Source organism: Carcharodon carcharias, chromosome 1 (assembly GCF_017639515.1).
Source record: "Carcharodon carcharias isolate sCarCar2 chromosome 1, sCarCar2.pri, whole genome shotgun sequence".
NCBI lineage: Eukaryota > Metazoa > Chordata > Chondrichthyes > Lamniformes > Lamnidae > Carcharodon > Carcharodon carcharias.
Window position 1 is genome coordinate 148,861,199 of NC_054467.1, and position 17,683 is coordinate 148,878,881.

The 17,683-nt window shown below is 38.6% G+C and overlaps 1 protein-coding gene across 4 annotated transcripts in view; it reads right to left on the reverse strand.

The window, feature by feature from the left end:
• Positions 1-17,683, reverse strand: part of tec (tec protein tyrosine kinase) — a 194,689-nt gene that overhangs the window by 4,823 nt on the left and 172,183 nt on the right. For all 4 annotated transcript variants that reach the window (XM_041191517.1, XM_041191747.1, XM_041191602.1 and 1 more), the window contains 3 exons: positions 6,025-6,089; positions 2,496-2,614; positions 1,134-1,291 (listed from right to left, as the gene is read on the reverse strand). In XM_041191517.1, coding sequence (XP_041047451.1) covers positions 1,134-1,291; positions 2,496-2,614; positions 6,025-6,089 — 342 coding nt within the window. The remainder of the gene's footprint in view (positions 1-1,133; positions 1,292-2,495; positions 2,615-6,024; positions 6,090-17,683) is intronic.

Genomic DNA, 17,683 nt, shown 5'->3' on the forward strand with positions numbered 1-17,683 from the left:
TTTGTTTTCCTCCTTTGAAGACCAATCCTAAGATCTACCTCTTTAATACAGCTTTTATTCAAACCCTCTTTATATCTCCATCACTAGCTTGGTGTTCATATTTGTCTGATCAGACCTCCATGAAGCATCTTGGGACATTGGAGTTCTACATCAACTCTACCTTCCCACATTATCCCCATACTCTGACTCCCTGAGACACCAAAAATCTATCAGTTTCATTCCTGATTATACTTATCAACTGAGCATCCAAAGATTCACACTCTACATTAAGATGCTATATAAATATAGGTTGTTATATAAGCTGAAAATCCTGACAGAACCAGTAAACTTAACGGAACACTTTCAGTTCTGTGCAAAGCATAAAGTCTACAGTGATTCTGTAATTATAAAGATAGCCAATAAAAAATAATATTGGCTAACTGCAGAGCTCACTGGAAGACTTGAATATAAACACTAATCTTCCTACCTGTACTGATTGCTAAGTGTTGTTACACTTGGTAAAGTGGAATGCTAGCTATTCTGGTTCAGATCAGTAATTCCACACCAGACATTGAGTTAACACATGTCTATTATTCTCCACTGTCCTGCATGAACATTTCATAATTGACTCTGGGCATAGCATATAAGTTAAATTGGCTTCCTCTTCACTAATATCCAGAGAGGAATTTGGAGTCAGTGAAATCCTCAGAATAGCAAAGAACCACTAAAATAGTGTTTTCTAGCCATGTTAAGCTAATTGTTGCATCATCTACCCTTATTAAAATTAGGAAAAGAAAATATGGGCTAGGCAGGTCAAACAGGATATATTGTACCCTGCTTTAAATATTGCCAATTCTATATTTTAAATACTAACTGATTATTGTTCAGTGTAACACACATTAAAATAAAGTATTATTTCACTATATTTAAATAAATGATTCCCATGAATAATAAGTTTTTGGTGATGCTGAGTGGCAGTTTAGTTTTACCTACTGTGTCCATATTTTGTGACATGAGAAATCAAACTACAACTAGCAGCAGTGGATAAACAATAACTTAGTTAATTCATTGATTGATCTCAAAATGACAAATATAATTTGTTTTTCAGTAATAGCTAAATGTGATTTTTTTTTTAAAAAAAGATCAACACCAACCTCATGCCAACATTGGTTCATAATCTCATACACCGCCTTTGATGCTTGTTTTGGTCGATAGAGTCGACAACCAGATGAAATGAACTCAACCACCTCAGCATTTGTTTTGGTTTCAAATGGCATCTTGCCCTCATTGTAAACTTCCCATATCAGAACACCTGCAAATGTAAATACAAAGGGCTGATTATGACTTCACTGAATGCAAATTACTCTCACATCAAATTATTCACTTTTTTATGTGAAAAACAATATCATCACAGCTGAAAGGAGATAGATGGAATTATCCTGGGAAATAGCTAATTTTTGGCAGCAGATTCCTGAATTGGCTGGATATCTGTGTTTTCACTATTTGGTGGGAGAAAGTGTAGGTAAATGCTGGGGATGCCCAGCAAAAAAAAATATGGGCCAAATGTGTATTGGCTGGACATAATTTTCTTGTCCATCATCTCACGTCATGAAAGAGGTAATTTTCCAACTTTGCACTGCTGATGGAGAATATTGAAAAATTTGGGTATGCGCTACGTACTATTTATTGATAAATCCGGGCATGTTGTTGGAAAATCATGCAAAAGAACTCAAGGCAGACGGGGCCCCTCCCAAAAGAGCATGAATTTGAAAAATTAACCTTAACTGTCAAAAATATACTGGATTTAAGTAGATGGGTGAAGAATTGAATCTTTTTGCTTACGGGTTTTATTTCAGGCCTACAAACAAAAAAAAACACCTCACTGGTAAAACTAAAATATTGAAATAAAAAACTTGCTACAGATGTCAGTATCGTGCATAACGCATGATGCCAAACATCTAGTAATCCCCAAATTTAAAATGCTGATCTTTCATCAGTAGTTTTTTTTGCAATTTTCACCCCCAAAAAGAAATAATGCAGTCAGAATGATAAGACAGCAATATGCAGTATTGCAGTGAAGTGTGGTCAGGTGGGTACAGCTCACCTTTTGAATTTTTTTAATAGATGGAAGGTCATGCAAACAAAACTTGGAATATATGATCAAGAAAATAAAAGTCAACTTTTATCTTTGCTGATTAAAAATACAAAAGAAGAAAAAAGGCACAGGCCATCATTCTGACAAGACCCCCGTCATCTTCTATCGATTCTGTATTTGAGGTAATTCATGATCTTGGGTTAACTCAATATCATGAAAACAGAAAAATCCAGAGGTACATGTACCACCCACAGAGAGCCCTTAACAACCAAGTTGTAGTTGATTTTTAAAAACCATTATTGGTTTGCTTATAATCCTTATCTCAAAAATGTCTCGAGTTAGTACAATCTTCCAAATAAATTGGATTGAGAAATATGTTTCAAGGTATCTGCTTGCACATATAAATAAAATTCTCTCTTACCAAATGACCACACATCTGATTTACTGCTGAACTTAGAGTAATGTAGCACCTCAGGAGGTGACCATTTCACAGGAAACTTGGCACCTGAAGAACTAGTGTACTGATCATCCAAGACATATCTAAAGACGGTGCAATTAAATAAGATATATTTGTTAATAAATCAGTGAAATTTTAGCACAGAAGGGCACTTAACACAATATGAGCACATTGGCGCTCGCTCCACATCAAACTGATCTACTTTAATCCATTTCCCTGCTCTTCCCCATATTTCTTAACTTATTCACATGCTCATCTGGTTGCCAGTTAAATTCCAAAATTGACAGTGTCAATAGCAATTTGTGTGAATGCATTAAATATTGCAATAAATTCATGAAAAAAATTCTTCTAATCTCCCCTTTATAATTTTTATTCAAACCCAACATTCTCCCTTATTGATTCATTGACCGGTGGAAATAGCTTTTCACTATTTACTTGCACACACACACAAAATCTGTGGTTTATTTGTTCAAATTCCTACCTCAGAAGGTTATGGTTTGAAGTGGCACTCCAGAACTTGAGGACATAATCTAAGCAGACACCCAAATGAAATACTAAATAGATGCTGCATTGTCAGAGATGCTGTTCTTTCCATAAGAAATTAAAACCAATGACCTGTCTACCCTTTTAATAGTTGGGGCAGGTGCAAAAATTTCTATGGCATTATTTGAAAAAGAACATTCAATTTTCCCACTATTCTAGCCAATATTCATTCCCCAAATTAATAATAATAATTAGATAAATATCTAGGTAGCTCAGTTACTCGAGCCGGTTCTGCAATTCAATGAGATAATGACTGATCTGTATCCTAACTCAATTTATTCGTTTTGGCTTCATATACCGTAATAACTATGACCAGCAATAATCTAACAACCTTAAATTAAAATTATTAACTGGACTATTAACTACCACATTTGTGTAAAAGAGTTCCACGCTTCTACTGCCCTTTGTGTGAAGATGTGTTTGCTACCTTTTCTCCTGAATGGCCTGATATTGATTTCAAGATTAAGTCTTCTTGTCCAAGACTCCACCATTATCAGAAAAAGTTTCTATCTACCCTACCATTTCCTTTAAAAATCTTAAAAACCTCAAAAAAGTCATTTCAACATTCTATATTTTGAGGCAATCTGATCCTGATATCATGCAAGTCAGTCATATTGTTAGTGATTGACTAGAAAATCTAGGTCAGCTGATGAAAGCTTGAGGGATGGATCTGTCACTAGCAATTGTTTTCTCCCCACTGAACTCTAGATAATCTCATAAACCAATACCTTACCAGATAGGATGGTCATAGCTAAGCAAGTTGTGGGAACATACACATACACTGAACTATTATGCTGGGTGCTTTTAATCAGTTAATCTCTAGCTGCGCCTGTGCACACAAAAACCCCAAAATTTGGTTTTACCAAACTTCAGCTACTCTTTCCATACTTAAATAGAGGATGTACCTCCTGGAGAAAAAATTCGTCTGTTCTGGCCAATCAGAAATTTTTACAGGTCTAGATTTCTTAGTGGGTTTTTTTGAAGATTCTTAAAACAATGCAATGGGCTTCTCTACTGTTAAACATTCAAAACCAAAAACAAGCCCAAGACCAAGCCCATCTCATTATTGTGTGATCTTGCTGTGCACACAATAGTTATTTGTTTACCTACAAAACAGGACTTGAACTTCAAAGACACCTCAGCTGCCTCATTAATGTCCCAATGTTCAAAGGGCACAATATTTAGGCAAGCTTATAACAGGGTAAGCAGTTTTATTTTGTAGACCAAGCAAGCTTTGCCTAATTGTACCAGCTTTTGAGTGGCCTAACTAGCTGTTTTTAAAAAAATCATTGTTTGCAACTCAAAAAGTGGCCACAAAATCTTTTTGCGGCTGTATTTAAAAATAATTAGGGCCACTGCTGGCCTGAACTTGCCTCCTCTTGGCTTTGGTTCTCTCCTTTCCCAGGACCTAGCTGTGAGTTGACTTAATGCTGAAATTCATTCAGTCCTGACAAGGTTCATCTGGATGTCCACCTGGTGCCTGTGAAATGCAGTTTTCATTCAAACAAGGCCCTATACCGAACTTGACGCAGGCTAACTTGGACCAGCTTTTGGAGTAACCACTCTGCAGACCGGCTGCTCATTTTGGCTGCAAGTTGAATTTCTCCCTCATTCTGTCTGCTTCCTTATCTGTGGCTCTTATTCCTTCTCGCTATCTATAATCTGACCTCTTGTTTATAAGTATCCAATTCCCCTCCCCGTCCAATACATTAGCAATGAGAACATTTTCCAACTATTTAAACAAAACACAGGTGAGGTCATTAGTTGGCTTCAAAATTCAACTGCTTTTTTTTTAAAATTGGAAATATATTTTCATGCAGAATGTATTGCCTTATAAGTTTTCAAAAGCAACAGGTATTAAATAAGTACATTGTCACTTTCTCTCTCCCTCCCTCAAGACTTTCCTCTCACAGGTGCAAATGTATTCTGTTTAAAAGAAAAACTAGCTGTTTAGATAAATTTGAAATAATTCTGGAAAACTGAGCAGAAACCCCAAGAGACTGAAGAAAAAATTTCCGTCAATGCAGTACAAATGCATCCTGGGAAATTATTCATTATCTATTTTTTTAAAGCAAAACTCAAATCTGGCTTACAGTATCAAAGGCCTGGCCAAAAATATAAGGTCCAAGGTTTTCTGGGAGACTAGAGCCTTTAAGTAAAATCTTCAATGAAGGTATTGAAAACAATACACACAAATAAATGGGTAGATGCCATCATGTTACTTCAAAATGTGCAATATTTTACTTTAAATTATATGTTATTTATATACATTTTATTTTTAAACACAAGAAATTTCAACTACTTATGCTTGTCAGCAAGGTTAGAAGCCCATGGGATAAAAGGAATGGTGGCAGCATGGATACGAAGTTGGCTGAGTGACAGGAAACAAAGTGGTGTTGAATGACTGTTTTCAGACAAGGTGAAGATATATAGTGCTCTCCAGAGTCGGTATAAGCACCAGTTCTTTTCTTGATCTACATTAATGGCCCAAATTTGGGTAAGCAGGGCACAATTTTTGTGGATGAGAGAAAACTTGGAAGTGTTGTGAGCTGTGATGAGGATAGTGATAGATTTCAAGAGAACATCAACAGGCTGGTGGAATGAATAGACAAGTGGCAGATGAAATTTAATGCAGAGTAGAGTGGAGTGATACATTTTGGTATGAATAAGAAAGAAAGACATTATGAAATAAAGGTTACAATTCTAAAAGGGATGCAGGAGCTGAGGAACTTGCTGTACATGTGCACAAATTGTTGACGATGGAAGGACAGGTTGCGAAAGCAGCCAATTGACCTATTTCTTTTTGCAGTCCGGTGTCGTATTTTGTTTTATAATGTTCCCGTTTATTGCCTCAGGATGTCTTATTTCATTAAGTGCACGATATAAATATAAATTGTTGTTGTTGTAACAAATAAACAAGTATGGGTTTGATACTGATACCTGATCTTACCTGGTCATTCCAAAATCAGACACTTTCACCACATGAGATTCATTCACTAAACAGTTTCTGGCAGCCTGAAAAGTAAAAATATATTTCTTAAAATATATGATCAGGGTTTTCTACTTCTGCACTTTCCAGCCCATTCTTTTCAACTATTGACATGAATGGGTGGCAATCATGGGCTGGTGGGTGGAAAAACACCTGCATAATTTACAATTAAACCTAATGTATAATTACTCTCAAACTGCTTTACTTAGGATAAATGCTACAATGAGACATGTACTTTTTTATTAATACCTTGTTATATAAATAGAAGTTAATTTGTGTTACATAGATAGAAGTTAAATTACATGGGACTTGTTAAACTGTTTTCTGCAATTTCAGCAGGTGTGTAGAATTCCTGAAGGAAGAGGCAAATTAATCCTATCCCCTTGGAAATTCAAAACCATTATTTTATCATTATCATATAAAGTCAAAATTATGCACAAAGATTTACCAATACATTAAGATTTGATGTAAAAAGTGGCATAAAATGATACCAAGCAAAAATTGATCCTACATAATATTAAAGTCTGCATGCAGTTTCTTTCAACCACTTCATGGAAAGTGCCAATGCAAACTCATCACTTGTCAAGCTTTAATTACATCATCGCACCACCTGAAGACTGCAGTTAGTCTGATTGTCCTCTGTCTCACCATTCCCCCCAACCCCTCACCCCCGCACCCCCCTCCCCACCAGCAACAATGTCTTTGTAATTCACCTTAATTTATGCAGTGGAACCTTTATTACCAGCAGTCCTATTATCACTAATCCAGATTAACTCAGGGCATAGATGTAATTTTTTTTCACTATTTGTTCATGGGGTGCGAGCATTGCTAGCAAGACCAGCATTTATTGCCCGACCCTAATTTTCCTTGAGGTAAGCTGCCATAAAGAGCATTAAGTCAGTACTGCTGCATTCATATGGTGTAGGTACACTCACAGTGCAGTCAGAGAGGGAGTAGCAGGATTTTGACCCAGTGACAGCGAAGGAACAGAGATATTGTCAGGATGGTGTGTGACTTAGAGAGGAACATGTAGGTGCTGCTGCTCATTATCAATCTAAAAGTCAATATAGCATTGTGAACTGATTTTACATACACTCTGGCTTCTTGGTCCTGCAGTATGAGTAGTTGTTGCTTGGATATTGAATGATTGGCAAAATTTACCAACAATGCGAGACTTAATAAAGAGCATGAGAGGGAGACAGCAGTGAGACTTCATAAAGAGGCATGAGAGGGAGAGCAGCGAAACTTCATAAAGAGGGACAAGAGGGAAAGTTCAGCAAGACTTCATAAAGAGCACAAGAGGGAGAGAACAGCGAGACTTCATAAAGGGGCATGAGAGCGAGAGGACAGTAAGACTTCATATGGAGCATGAAAGGGAGAAAGCAGCAAGACTTCATACAAAGTGTGAGAGGGAGAGAATAGCAAGACATAATAAAGAGCACGAGAGGGAGAGAGCAGCTAGACTTCATATATGGAGTGCGAGGGGGAGAGAGCAGCGAGACTTCATACAGAGCGTGGGGGAAGGAAAGCAGCGAGACTTCATGAAGGGGCATGAGAGGGAGAGAGCAGTGAGACTACATAAAGAGCACAAGAGGGAGAGAGCAGTGAGACTTCATACAGAGCATGAAAGGGAGAGAGCAGTGAGACTTCATACAGAACATGAAAGGGAGAGAGCAGCGAGACTTCATAGAGAGTGCGAGAGGGAGAGAGCAGCAAGACTTCATATAGAGCACGAGAGGGAGAGAGCAGCGAGACTTCAGAGAGAGTGAGAGAGGGAGAGAGCTGCAAGACTTCATAAAAAGCACTGGGGGGAGAACAGAAGACAATTGGTGAGTGACAGGTGAGTAAACACTATATAAAGCTTAGGGCATGTCAGTGCAGCTCGGCCATGTGGAATGTGCATCTTTCAGGATATGGGAGGTTATGCAGGCATAAAGTGCCCTCAATGACAACATCTGCAGGAAGTGTCATCAGCTGCAGAAACTTGTGCTCCGGGTTGCGGAACTTGAGCAGGGCTGGAATCACTGTGGTGCATCTGCAAGGCTGAGGATTATATGGATAGCATGTTTAGAGAGGTGGTCATACCGCAGCTAAGAAGTACACAGGCAGAGAGGGAATGGGTGACCACCAGAGTATCTAAGAGAAACAGACAGGTAGTGTAGGAATCTCCTGAGGTCATCTCACTCCCTAACCGCTTTTCCATTTTGGATAATGGTGAGTGAGATGATTCCTCGGAGAACTGTAGCAAGAGCAAATATTGTGGCACTATGGGTGGCTGAGCTGCACAGGAGAAGAGGAAGTGTGTAAGTGATATAGAGGTAGGGAGTTCCATAGTTAGAGGAGCAGATGGGCGTTTCTGTAGCCGTAGACATGACTCCAGGATAGTATGTTGCCTCATTGGTGCCAGGGTCAAGAACATCTCCTCAGGGCTACAGAGCAACTTGGAGTGGGAGGGGAGGGATCCAGTTGTCATCGTCAAAGTTGGTACCAATGACATTGATAGGACTAGAAAGGAGGTTCTTCGGAAAGAATTTGAACAGTTAGGAGCTAAATTAAAAAGCAGAACCTCCAAGGTAATAATCTCGGGATAACTATCTGAGCCAGGGGCAAACTGGCATAGGGTGAATAAAGTCAAGGAATTAAATTCATGACTGAAAGATTGGCGTGGGAGGAATGGGTTTCAGTTCATGGGGGGCATTGCCACCAGTACTGGGGTACAAGGGAGCTGTTCCGGTGGAATGGATTTCACCTGAATCGTGCTGGGACCAGTGTCCTGGCGAATTGAATAACCAGAGTTGTAGAGAGGGCTTTAAACTAAATAGACGGGTGGTGGGGGCGGGGGGGTAAATATTCTGGAGAGGGGATACATAGGCATAGAAAGCATAAGAATATGGCAGCATTGCAGAGCAGATATTTAGGTAATGATACCCAAAGTGTGACAGGAAGGGAGAGAGCATACAACATTAAAAAAAACCTAGCAAATAGGGCCAAAGCAGGAAGAAATGGTTAAAAAGGCAAAATTAATGGCTCTTGACTTAAATGCACATAGTATTTGGAACAAAAATAAATGAATTAATGGCACAAATAGAGGTTAATGGGCATGATGTTATAGCCAGTATGGAGACATGGTTACAAGGAGAGCAAAGCGGGGAACTAAATATTTAGGGGTATGTGACTTTTTGAAAGGACACGCAGGAAGGAAAGGATGGTGGGGTAGCTTTGTTAGTACAAGATGGAATAAGTACAATAGCAAGAAATTATCTTGGATTAGAAGATGTATGGGTGGAAGTAAGAAATAACAAGGGGAAGAAGACACTGGTGGGAGTAGTCTATAGACCCCCGAACAGTAGCTACACTGTAGGACAGAGAACAAACCAGGAGATAATGAGGGCATGTAAAAAAAAGGCAGTACATTAATCATAGGTGAATTAATCTTCATGTAGATTGGGAAAATCAAATTGTCGGAAGTAGCCATGAGCAAGAATTTATAGAACGCATTCGGGACAGTTTCCTAGAACAATACGTTGTGGATCCAACCAGGGATCAGGCTATTTTGGATCTGGTAATGTGTAATGAGGCAGGTTTAGTAAATGATCTCCGAGTAAAAGATATCCTAGGAAACAGTGACCATAACATGGTAGAATTTAGCATACAGTTTGTGAGCGAGAAACCTGGGTCGGAAACAACTGTGCTAAAAGGCAATTACCCTTAAATAAGGGTAATTACAAAGGAATGACAGCAGAGTTGGCTGGAGTGGACTGTGAAAGAAGTTTAGCAGAAAATAGGTTGATGAACAATGGCAGACGTAAAAGATGATGACATAACAAAGATATATCCCAGTGAGGAAGAAGGATCCTAGGAAGGGGATAAACCAACCATGGACCTGATGGTCTACATCCCAGGGTCTTAAAGTAAGTGGCAATGGAGATAGTGGATGCATTGGTAATAATATTCAAAAATTCCCTGGATCCTGGAAAGGCTCCAGTGGATTGAAAAAATGCTAATATAACGCCCTTATTCAAAAAGGCGGGGGGGGGGTGGTGTTGGTGGTGGTGGCTGTGGAGGCAGAAAGTAGGAAACTATAGACCAGTTACTTTAACGTCTGTCATTGGTAAATTGTTGGAACCCATTATTAAGGAAGTAGTAATGGAGTATTTGGAAAGTCAAAATGCAATCCATCAGAGTCAGCATGGTTTCATGAAGAGTAAATCATGTTTGACTAATTTGCTAGAATTCTTTGAAGATGTGACAAGCAAAGTGGATAATGGGGATCCTGTAGATCTAGTATATCTGAACTTCCAGAAGGCCTTTAATAAGGTGCCGCATAAAAGATTAACACACAAGATAGGATCACACAGAGTTAGGGGTAATATATTAGCTTGGATAGAGGATTGGCTAACCAACAGAAAGCAGAGAGTCAGGATAAATGAGTCTTTTTCTGGATGGCAAGCTGTAACTTAGTGGGGTGCCACAGGGTTTGGTCCTTGGGCCCCAACTATTTACAATCTATATTAATGACTTGGATTCAGGGATAGAAGGTACTATAACTAAATTTGCAGGTGACACCAAAATAGGTGGGAAAGTAAGTTGCAATGAAGAAATAAGACATTTACAAATGGATATGAACAGGTTAGGTGAATGAGCCAAAATTTGGCAGATGGAGTTTAATGTGGTTAAGTGTGAGGTTATCCATTTTGGTCGGAAGAATAAAAAGGCGACTTATTATTTAAATGGAGAGAAACTTCAGAATGCTTCATGCAGAGGGATCTGGGTGTCCTTGTGCATGAATCGCTGAAAGCTAGTATACAGGTACAGCAGGTAAAAAGGAAGGCAAATGGAATTTTGGCAGTTACTGCTAAAGGAATTGAGTATAAAAATAGGGAAGCGTTGTTGCAACTGTACAAGGCATTGGTGAGACCGCAGCTGGAGTACTGTGCGCAGTTTTGGTTTCCTTAGAAAGAAAGGATGTAGTTACCTTGGAGGCGATTCAGAGGAGGTTCACTAGATTGATTCCAGGGGTGCGGGGCTTGTCTTATGAGGAGAGATTGTACAGTTTAGGCCTATACTCACTAGAGTTTAGAAAGATGAGAGGAGATCTAATTGAGGTATATAAGATGCAAATGAGGATAGACAAAGTAGACGTGGAGTGGATGTTTCCTCTTGTGGGACATTCTAGAACGAAAGGCCATAGTTTTAGGCTGCGGGGTGGTAGATTTAAATCAGAGATGAAGAGGAATTACTTTTCTCAAAAGGTCATGAATCTGTGGAATTTTGGAATTTACTACCTCAGAGTGCAGTGGATGCCGGAATGCTGAATAAATTTAAGGAGGAGATAGACAGGTTTTTAATTAGTAATGGATTGAAAGGTTATGGGGAGAGGGTGGAAAATTGGAGTTGAGGCTGAAATGAGATCAGCCATGATCGTATTGAATGGCGGGGTAGGCTCGAGGGGCTGAACTGCCTACTCCTGCTCCTAGTTCATATGGTTTACCAAGGTAATTGAGGATAATATCAAATTGAAAGCAAACACATACAATGTGGCAAAGATTAGTGGTAAGCCAGAGGATTGGGAAAGTTTTAAAAACCAACAAAAAATGACCAAAATAAAATAAAGAGGGAGAAAATAAACTTTGAGGGTAAACTAGCAAGTAATATAAAAACTGACAGTAAGAGCGTCTTTAAATATACAAAAAGGAAGAGAAAGGCCAGAAGTGGGCATAGGCCCCTTAGTAAATGAGGCTGGAAAATAAAAATGGGGAACAAGGAAATGACAGAGGAGTTGAATAAATACTTTGCATCAGTCTTCACAGTAGAAGACACTAACAGCATTCCAAAAATATTAAAAAATCAAGGGACAAAAGGGGGGAGGAACTAAATACAATAACTATCACCAGAGAAAAAGTACTATGGAAACTAATGGGGCTAAAGGCTGATAAGTCCCCTGGACCTGATGGGTTGCATCCTAGAATAATAAAGGAAGTAGCTACAGAGATAGTGGTGTGCTGGTAGTAATCTTCCAAGAATCCTTAGATTCGGGAAAAGTCCAAGATGATTGGAAAACTGCCAATGTAACACCTTTATTCAAAAAGGGAGGGAGACAAAAACAAGTAACCATAAAGCAGTTAGCTTAACATCCATCATTGGGAAAATGTTAGAGTCAATTATAAAGGATGTAATAGCAGAGCATTTAGAAATGCGTAATATAATCAAACAGAATCAGCATGGCTTCACGAAGGGGAAATCATGCTTGACAAATTTATTAGATTCCTATGAGGAGGTAACAAGCAGGATAGATAAAAGAGAACCAGATGATGTAATATATTTGGATTCCCAAAAGGTGTTCAGTAAGGTACCGCACATAAGGCTACTTAAGGTAAGAGCCCATGGTATTGGGAGTAGTATATTATCATGGATAGAGGATTGGCTAACTAATAGAAGACAGAGTTGGGATAAGGGGGAATATTTTCAGGATGGCAACCTGTAACTAGTGGAGTGCCACAGGGATCAGTGCTGGAGCCACAATTATTTACAATATAAATTAACGACTTGATGAAGGAAGTGAATGTACTCTTGCCAAGTTTGCAGATGACACAAAAATACGTGGGAAGGCAAGCGGTGAGGATGAGACAAAGAGCCTACAGAGGGATATGGACAGGTAAACTGAGAGGGCAAAAACTTGGCAAATGGAATATAAATGTGGGAAAATGTGAAGTTATGCATTTTGGTAGGAAGAATAGAGGAGCTGAATATTATTTAAATTAAGAGAGACTGCAGAAAGCTGCAACACAAAGGGATTTGGAGGAAGATCTGTAGTAGAGTACCCCAGGGTCTGTGTTGGGACCCTTGCTCTTCTTGATATATATTAATGACCTAGACTGTGATGTGTAAATTTCAAAATTTGTAGATGAGACGAAGATTGGAAGCGTTGTCAACTGTGATGAGAATAATCTTAAACTTCAAAAGGACATAGACATATTGGTTCATTGGGCAGACAAATGGCAGATGAAGTTCAATGCAGAGAAGTGTGACATGATTCATTTTGGCAGGAAGAACGTGGAGACACCGTACAAAATAGTAGGAGAAACTCTAAAGGAGGCACGGGAACAAAGGGACCTTGGTGGATATGTACATAAGTTATTGAAGGTGGCAGGGCATGTTGAGAGAGTAGTTAATAAAGCATTTGGTATCCTAAGTTTTTCTAGGGGCATTAAGTACAGGAGTAAGGAGATCATGCTAAACTTGTAAAAGACACTAGTTAGGCCTCATCTAGAGTATTATGTCCAGCTCTGGGTGCCATACTTGAGGAAGGATGTGAAGGCATTGGAGAGAGTACAGGAGAGATTCACAAAAATAATTTTAGGGGTAAAAAACTGTAGCTATGAGGATAGATTGGAGAGGCTGGGTCTGTTTTTCTTGGAGAAAAGAAGGCTGAGATGAGACTTGATCGAGGCATGCAAGATCCTAAGGGGTATGGACCGGGTAAATAGTGAGAAACTGTTCCCTCTCAAGAGTACATCAAGAACCAGAGGGCACAGATTCATAATGATGGGCAAAAGGAATTGAAGTGGTAAAGGAAAAAAATTTCACCCAGAGGCTGGTTCGAGTCTGAAATGAACTTCCTGAAAGAGTGAAGGAGGCAGGTTCAATCGAGATATTCAAAAGGGAATTGGATTGCTATCTGAAAACAAAATGCGCAAGGTTATGGGGATAAGGCAGGGGGTTGGATTAGGTAATTGTTCTTTCAGCAAACCAATGCAGACTGGATAGGCCGAATAGCCTCCTTCTGCACTGTAAAGATTCTGTGAACAGAATTCTGTTATTTAACTTCAGTCTGGGTAGTATTGGCAGACACGGCTTTACATACGAACATTTGAATTAGGAGCAGGAGTAGGCCACTCGGTCCCTCATGCCAGCAACTCAATAAGGTCATGGCTGATCTAATTTTAACCTCAACTACACATTCCTGCGTTCCCCCGATAACCTTTCACCCCCTTGCTTATCAAGGATCTATCTACATCTGCCTTAAAGATAGTCAAAGACTCTATCACAACACTTTTTGAGGAAGAGAATTCCAAACTCTTACAGCCCTTTGGGAAAAAAAATTGCCTCATCTGTCTTAAATGGGCAACTCATTTTTAAACAGTGACATCTAGTTCTAGATTCTCCCACAAGAGGAAACATCCTTTCTACATCTACTCTGTCAAGTCCCCTCAGGATCTTACATGTTTCAATCAAGTTGCCTCTTACTCTGCTAAATTCCAGCGGATACAAGCCTAGCCTGTCCAGCCTTTCCTCATAAAACAACCTGCCCATTCCAAGTATTAATCTAGCAATCCTTTTCTGAACTACTTCCAATGCATTTACATCTTTCCTTAAAAATGGAGACCGATACTGTACATAGTACTCCAGATGTGGTTTCACCAATGCCCTATATAACTAAAGCTTAACCTCCCTACTGTTGTATTCAATTCCCCTCACAATAAATGATAACATTCAATTAGCTTTGCTAACTACGTGCTATACCTGCTATTAATCCTTTGCGATTCATACACAATGACACTTAGATCTTCTGCATCTCACAGCAATCTCCCGCCATTTGGATAATATGCTTTTATATTCATCCTGCCAAAATGGACAATCTCACCTTTTCCCACATTATACTCAATTAGGCAGACCTTTGTCCATTCACTTAACCTAGTTATATCCTTTTGTAGCCTCATGTCCTCTTCACAAATTACTTTCCTATCTATCTTTGTGTCATCAGCAAATTTAGCAACTATACCATCACTTCCTTCATCCAAGTTATTTATATAAATTGTAGAGTTGAGGCCCCAGTACTGATCCCTGTGGCGCACTATGTATCACATCCTGCCAACCAGAAAGTAACCCATTTATGCCTACTGTTTCCTGTTGGCTAGTCAATCTTTAATCCATGCCAATATGTTATCCCTTAAGCCATAAGATTTTGTTTCCCGCAATAACCTTTAGTGTGGCACCTTGTCAAATGCCTTCTGAAAATCTAAGTATAGCACATCCACTGGTTCCTTTATCCACAGCACTTTTTACTTCTTCAAAGAACTCCAATAAATTAAACATGAGTTCCCTTTCACAAAGCCATGCTGACGTTGACTTGAATTACCTTGAATTTTTCTAAGTGCCCTGTAATAAACATCTTTAATAGTAGCTTCTAATATTTTCCCTACGACAGATGTTAAGCTAACTGGCCTAAAGTTTCCTGATTTTGGTCTCCCTCCCTTTTTGAATAAAGGAGATAAATTAGCTACTTTCCATTAGCTACTGAATTTTGGAAAATTAAAACCAATGCATCAACTATCTCCCTAGCCACTTCTTTTAAGACCCTTGGTTGAAATCCATCAGGATCAGTGGAGTTAGCAAATTGTTGGAACTGCGGCTTGAAAAGTACCACTGCCCTGGTGATTGTAATTTTTTTTGAGTTCCTCCTGCCCTTCTAATCCCTGATTTACAGCTATATCTGGGATGTTACTTGCATTCTTTCTAGCAAAGACCAATTCAAAATATCTGTTCAATTCATCTGCCATCTTCTTATTTTCCATTATTGGAACTCACTTTCCAAAGGACCAACGCTCACTGTAACTTTTCTTTTCAAATGTCTATAGAAACTCTTCCTATGTTTTTATATTTCTAGCTAGCTTTCTCTCATACTCTAATTTTTCCCTCCTTATTAATCTTAAGTCATTCTTTGCTATTTTTTATATTCTGCCCAATCTTTGAAGCTAAAGGACAAGATGAGTGTGGCTGTCAGCATTTTCTTTTCCTTGAAGTTGTTAATTCCTGAGCTGAAATGACTTGTCCTTGATGAAGTATATTTGATTTGTCATTTTGCATCCAATCTTCAGTATATTTGTCATCTTTCCTTCCATTTAATCTGGGGAGGATCTCCTTTATTTTGCCATATTTTACTTTTTCCCAGTCAAGTAGCATTCTCTATTGCTTTTTCTTTTTTATCCTAACGCTGAATCTTGCGGTACTCTATTGTGGTCACTGGTCTCAAACGTTTCCCTACTTGTAGGCCACCTACTTGCACCATTTCATTATCGAAGGATGAGGTCAAGTAGTGATTCTTTGTTGGATTAGCAACAAAAGAAAGGCCCTGAATATTTTCTTTCTATGGTTCAGTAGTCTACAATATGCTCACACATTACTATTCCTCATCTCAATTCAAAGAGATGCCCTTTGGATCACTTCTTTATTTAAACCTTTACACTCAGATAATGACATTGTCTCTAACTAATACTGTTACCTTTCTCATCTTAGCCCTCCTGAATATATTCCAGGCATAATTAATTGCCAATTCTACTGCAGCCAAATTTCAGTCATTACTATATCTTAATTTTCTATTTTTAGTCAAATGTAATTATCCAATTTTGTTTCATATCAACATGTATCAACATAGACACATTAGTTTTGCAACTCTTCTCTTTTTCATGTCCTGATTTCCTTCTTAATTTAATATCTTCTGCTATTAACTCTTTCAATATTTCTCCTTCCTTGTTATCTATATATCTAATATTTACTTTCCCTTCCAAGCAGTCTACTTCACTCTATTTACTCTTACCCCCGTTATATTAGTTTAAACTATTACCTGCAGCTCTGGTTAATCACTATAGAATAAATTCATGGGCAAAAAACAATGTCAATGTTCCCATACTGTTTTTGGTACATTCTTACTTTTTAGGTTGCTATTGCACAATGGAGTATTGGTAACAAACCTGTTAACCGCTACAAATATATTACTAAAACTGCACTATGTTACTTAACTTCCATTTGTTCACATATGTCCATGCCGGGTCCAATGACGTACAAAAGATTAGGGAAGCGGTCCTGCTAAGCAGGCATCAGGAGTTCAGAGCTAATTTGTAAAGCAGGGCCATACAGGTAATAATTACCCAAACCACATACAAACTGGCATAGGAACAAACAGATTAGAAAAATTGGCCCAAAAAAACACCAAGTGGAGAGTGGGGGCAAAGACTAGTAAAGTTATGTTAAATCTGTATAGGACACTGATTAGGCCACTCTCAAGTAACATGCACAATTCTTGATTCTATGTTACAAAAAGAATTTATAAGCACTGGAGAAATTGCAATCAAGATTTATAAGGATGGTACCAGAACTGAGAGATTTCAGCTATTGGGAAAAATTGAACAGGTTGGGGCAATTTTCTTTTGAAAAGAGAAGACTTAGTGATGACCTAATAGAGGTCTTTAAATTTATGAATAGGTTGGACAGGGTAGATGCAGAGAGAATGATTCCACCTGTGGAAGAATCCAAAACTAGGACCTATTGATAGAAAGCAGTGACGAATAAATCCAACAGAAAAATAAAAATAATTTTTGTTTATGTATGGAGGGATGGGTGGAAGGACCCAGGTGTCATAGTACATATAGGAACCAGGAAAGATGTTCTGCTGAGTGTGTTTGAAGAGTTAGGGTCCAAATTAAAAAGCAAAACCTCAAACATAATAATCTCTGACTTGTTACCTGAGCCATGCATCAACTGGCATAGGAAAAAACAGATTAAAAAGTTATATGCATGGCTGAAAATATGGTGTGGAAGTGTGGGGTTTCACTTCAAGGGC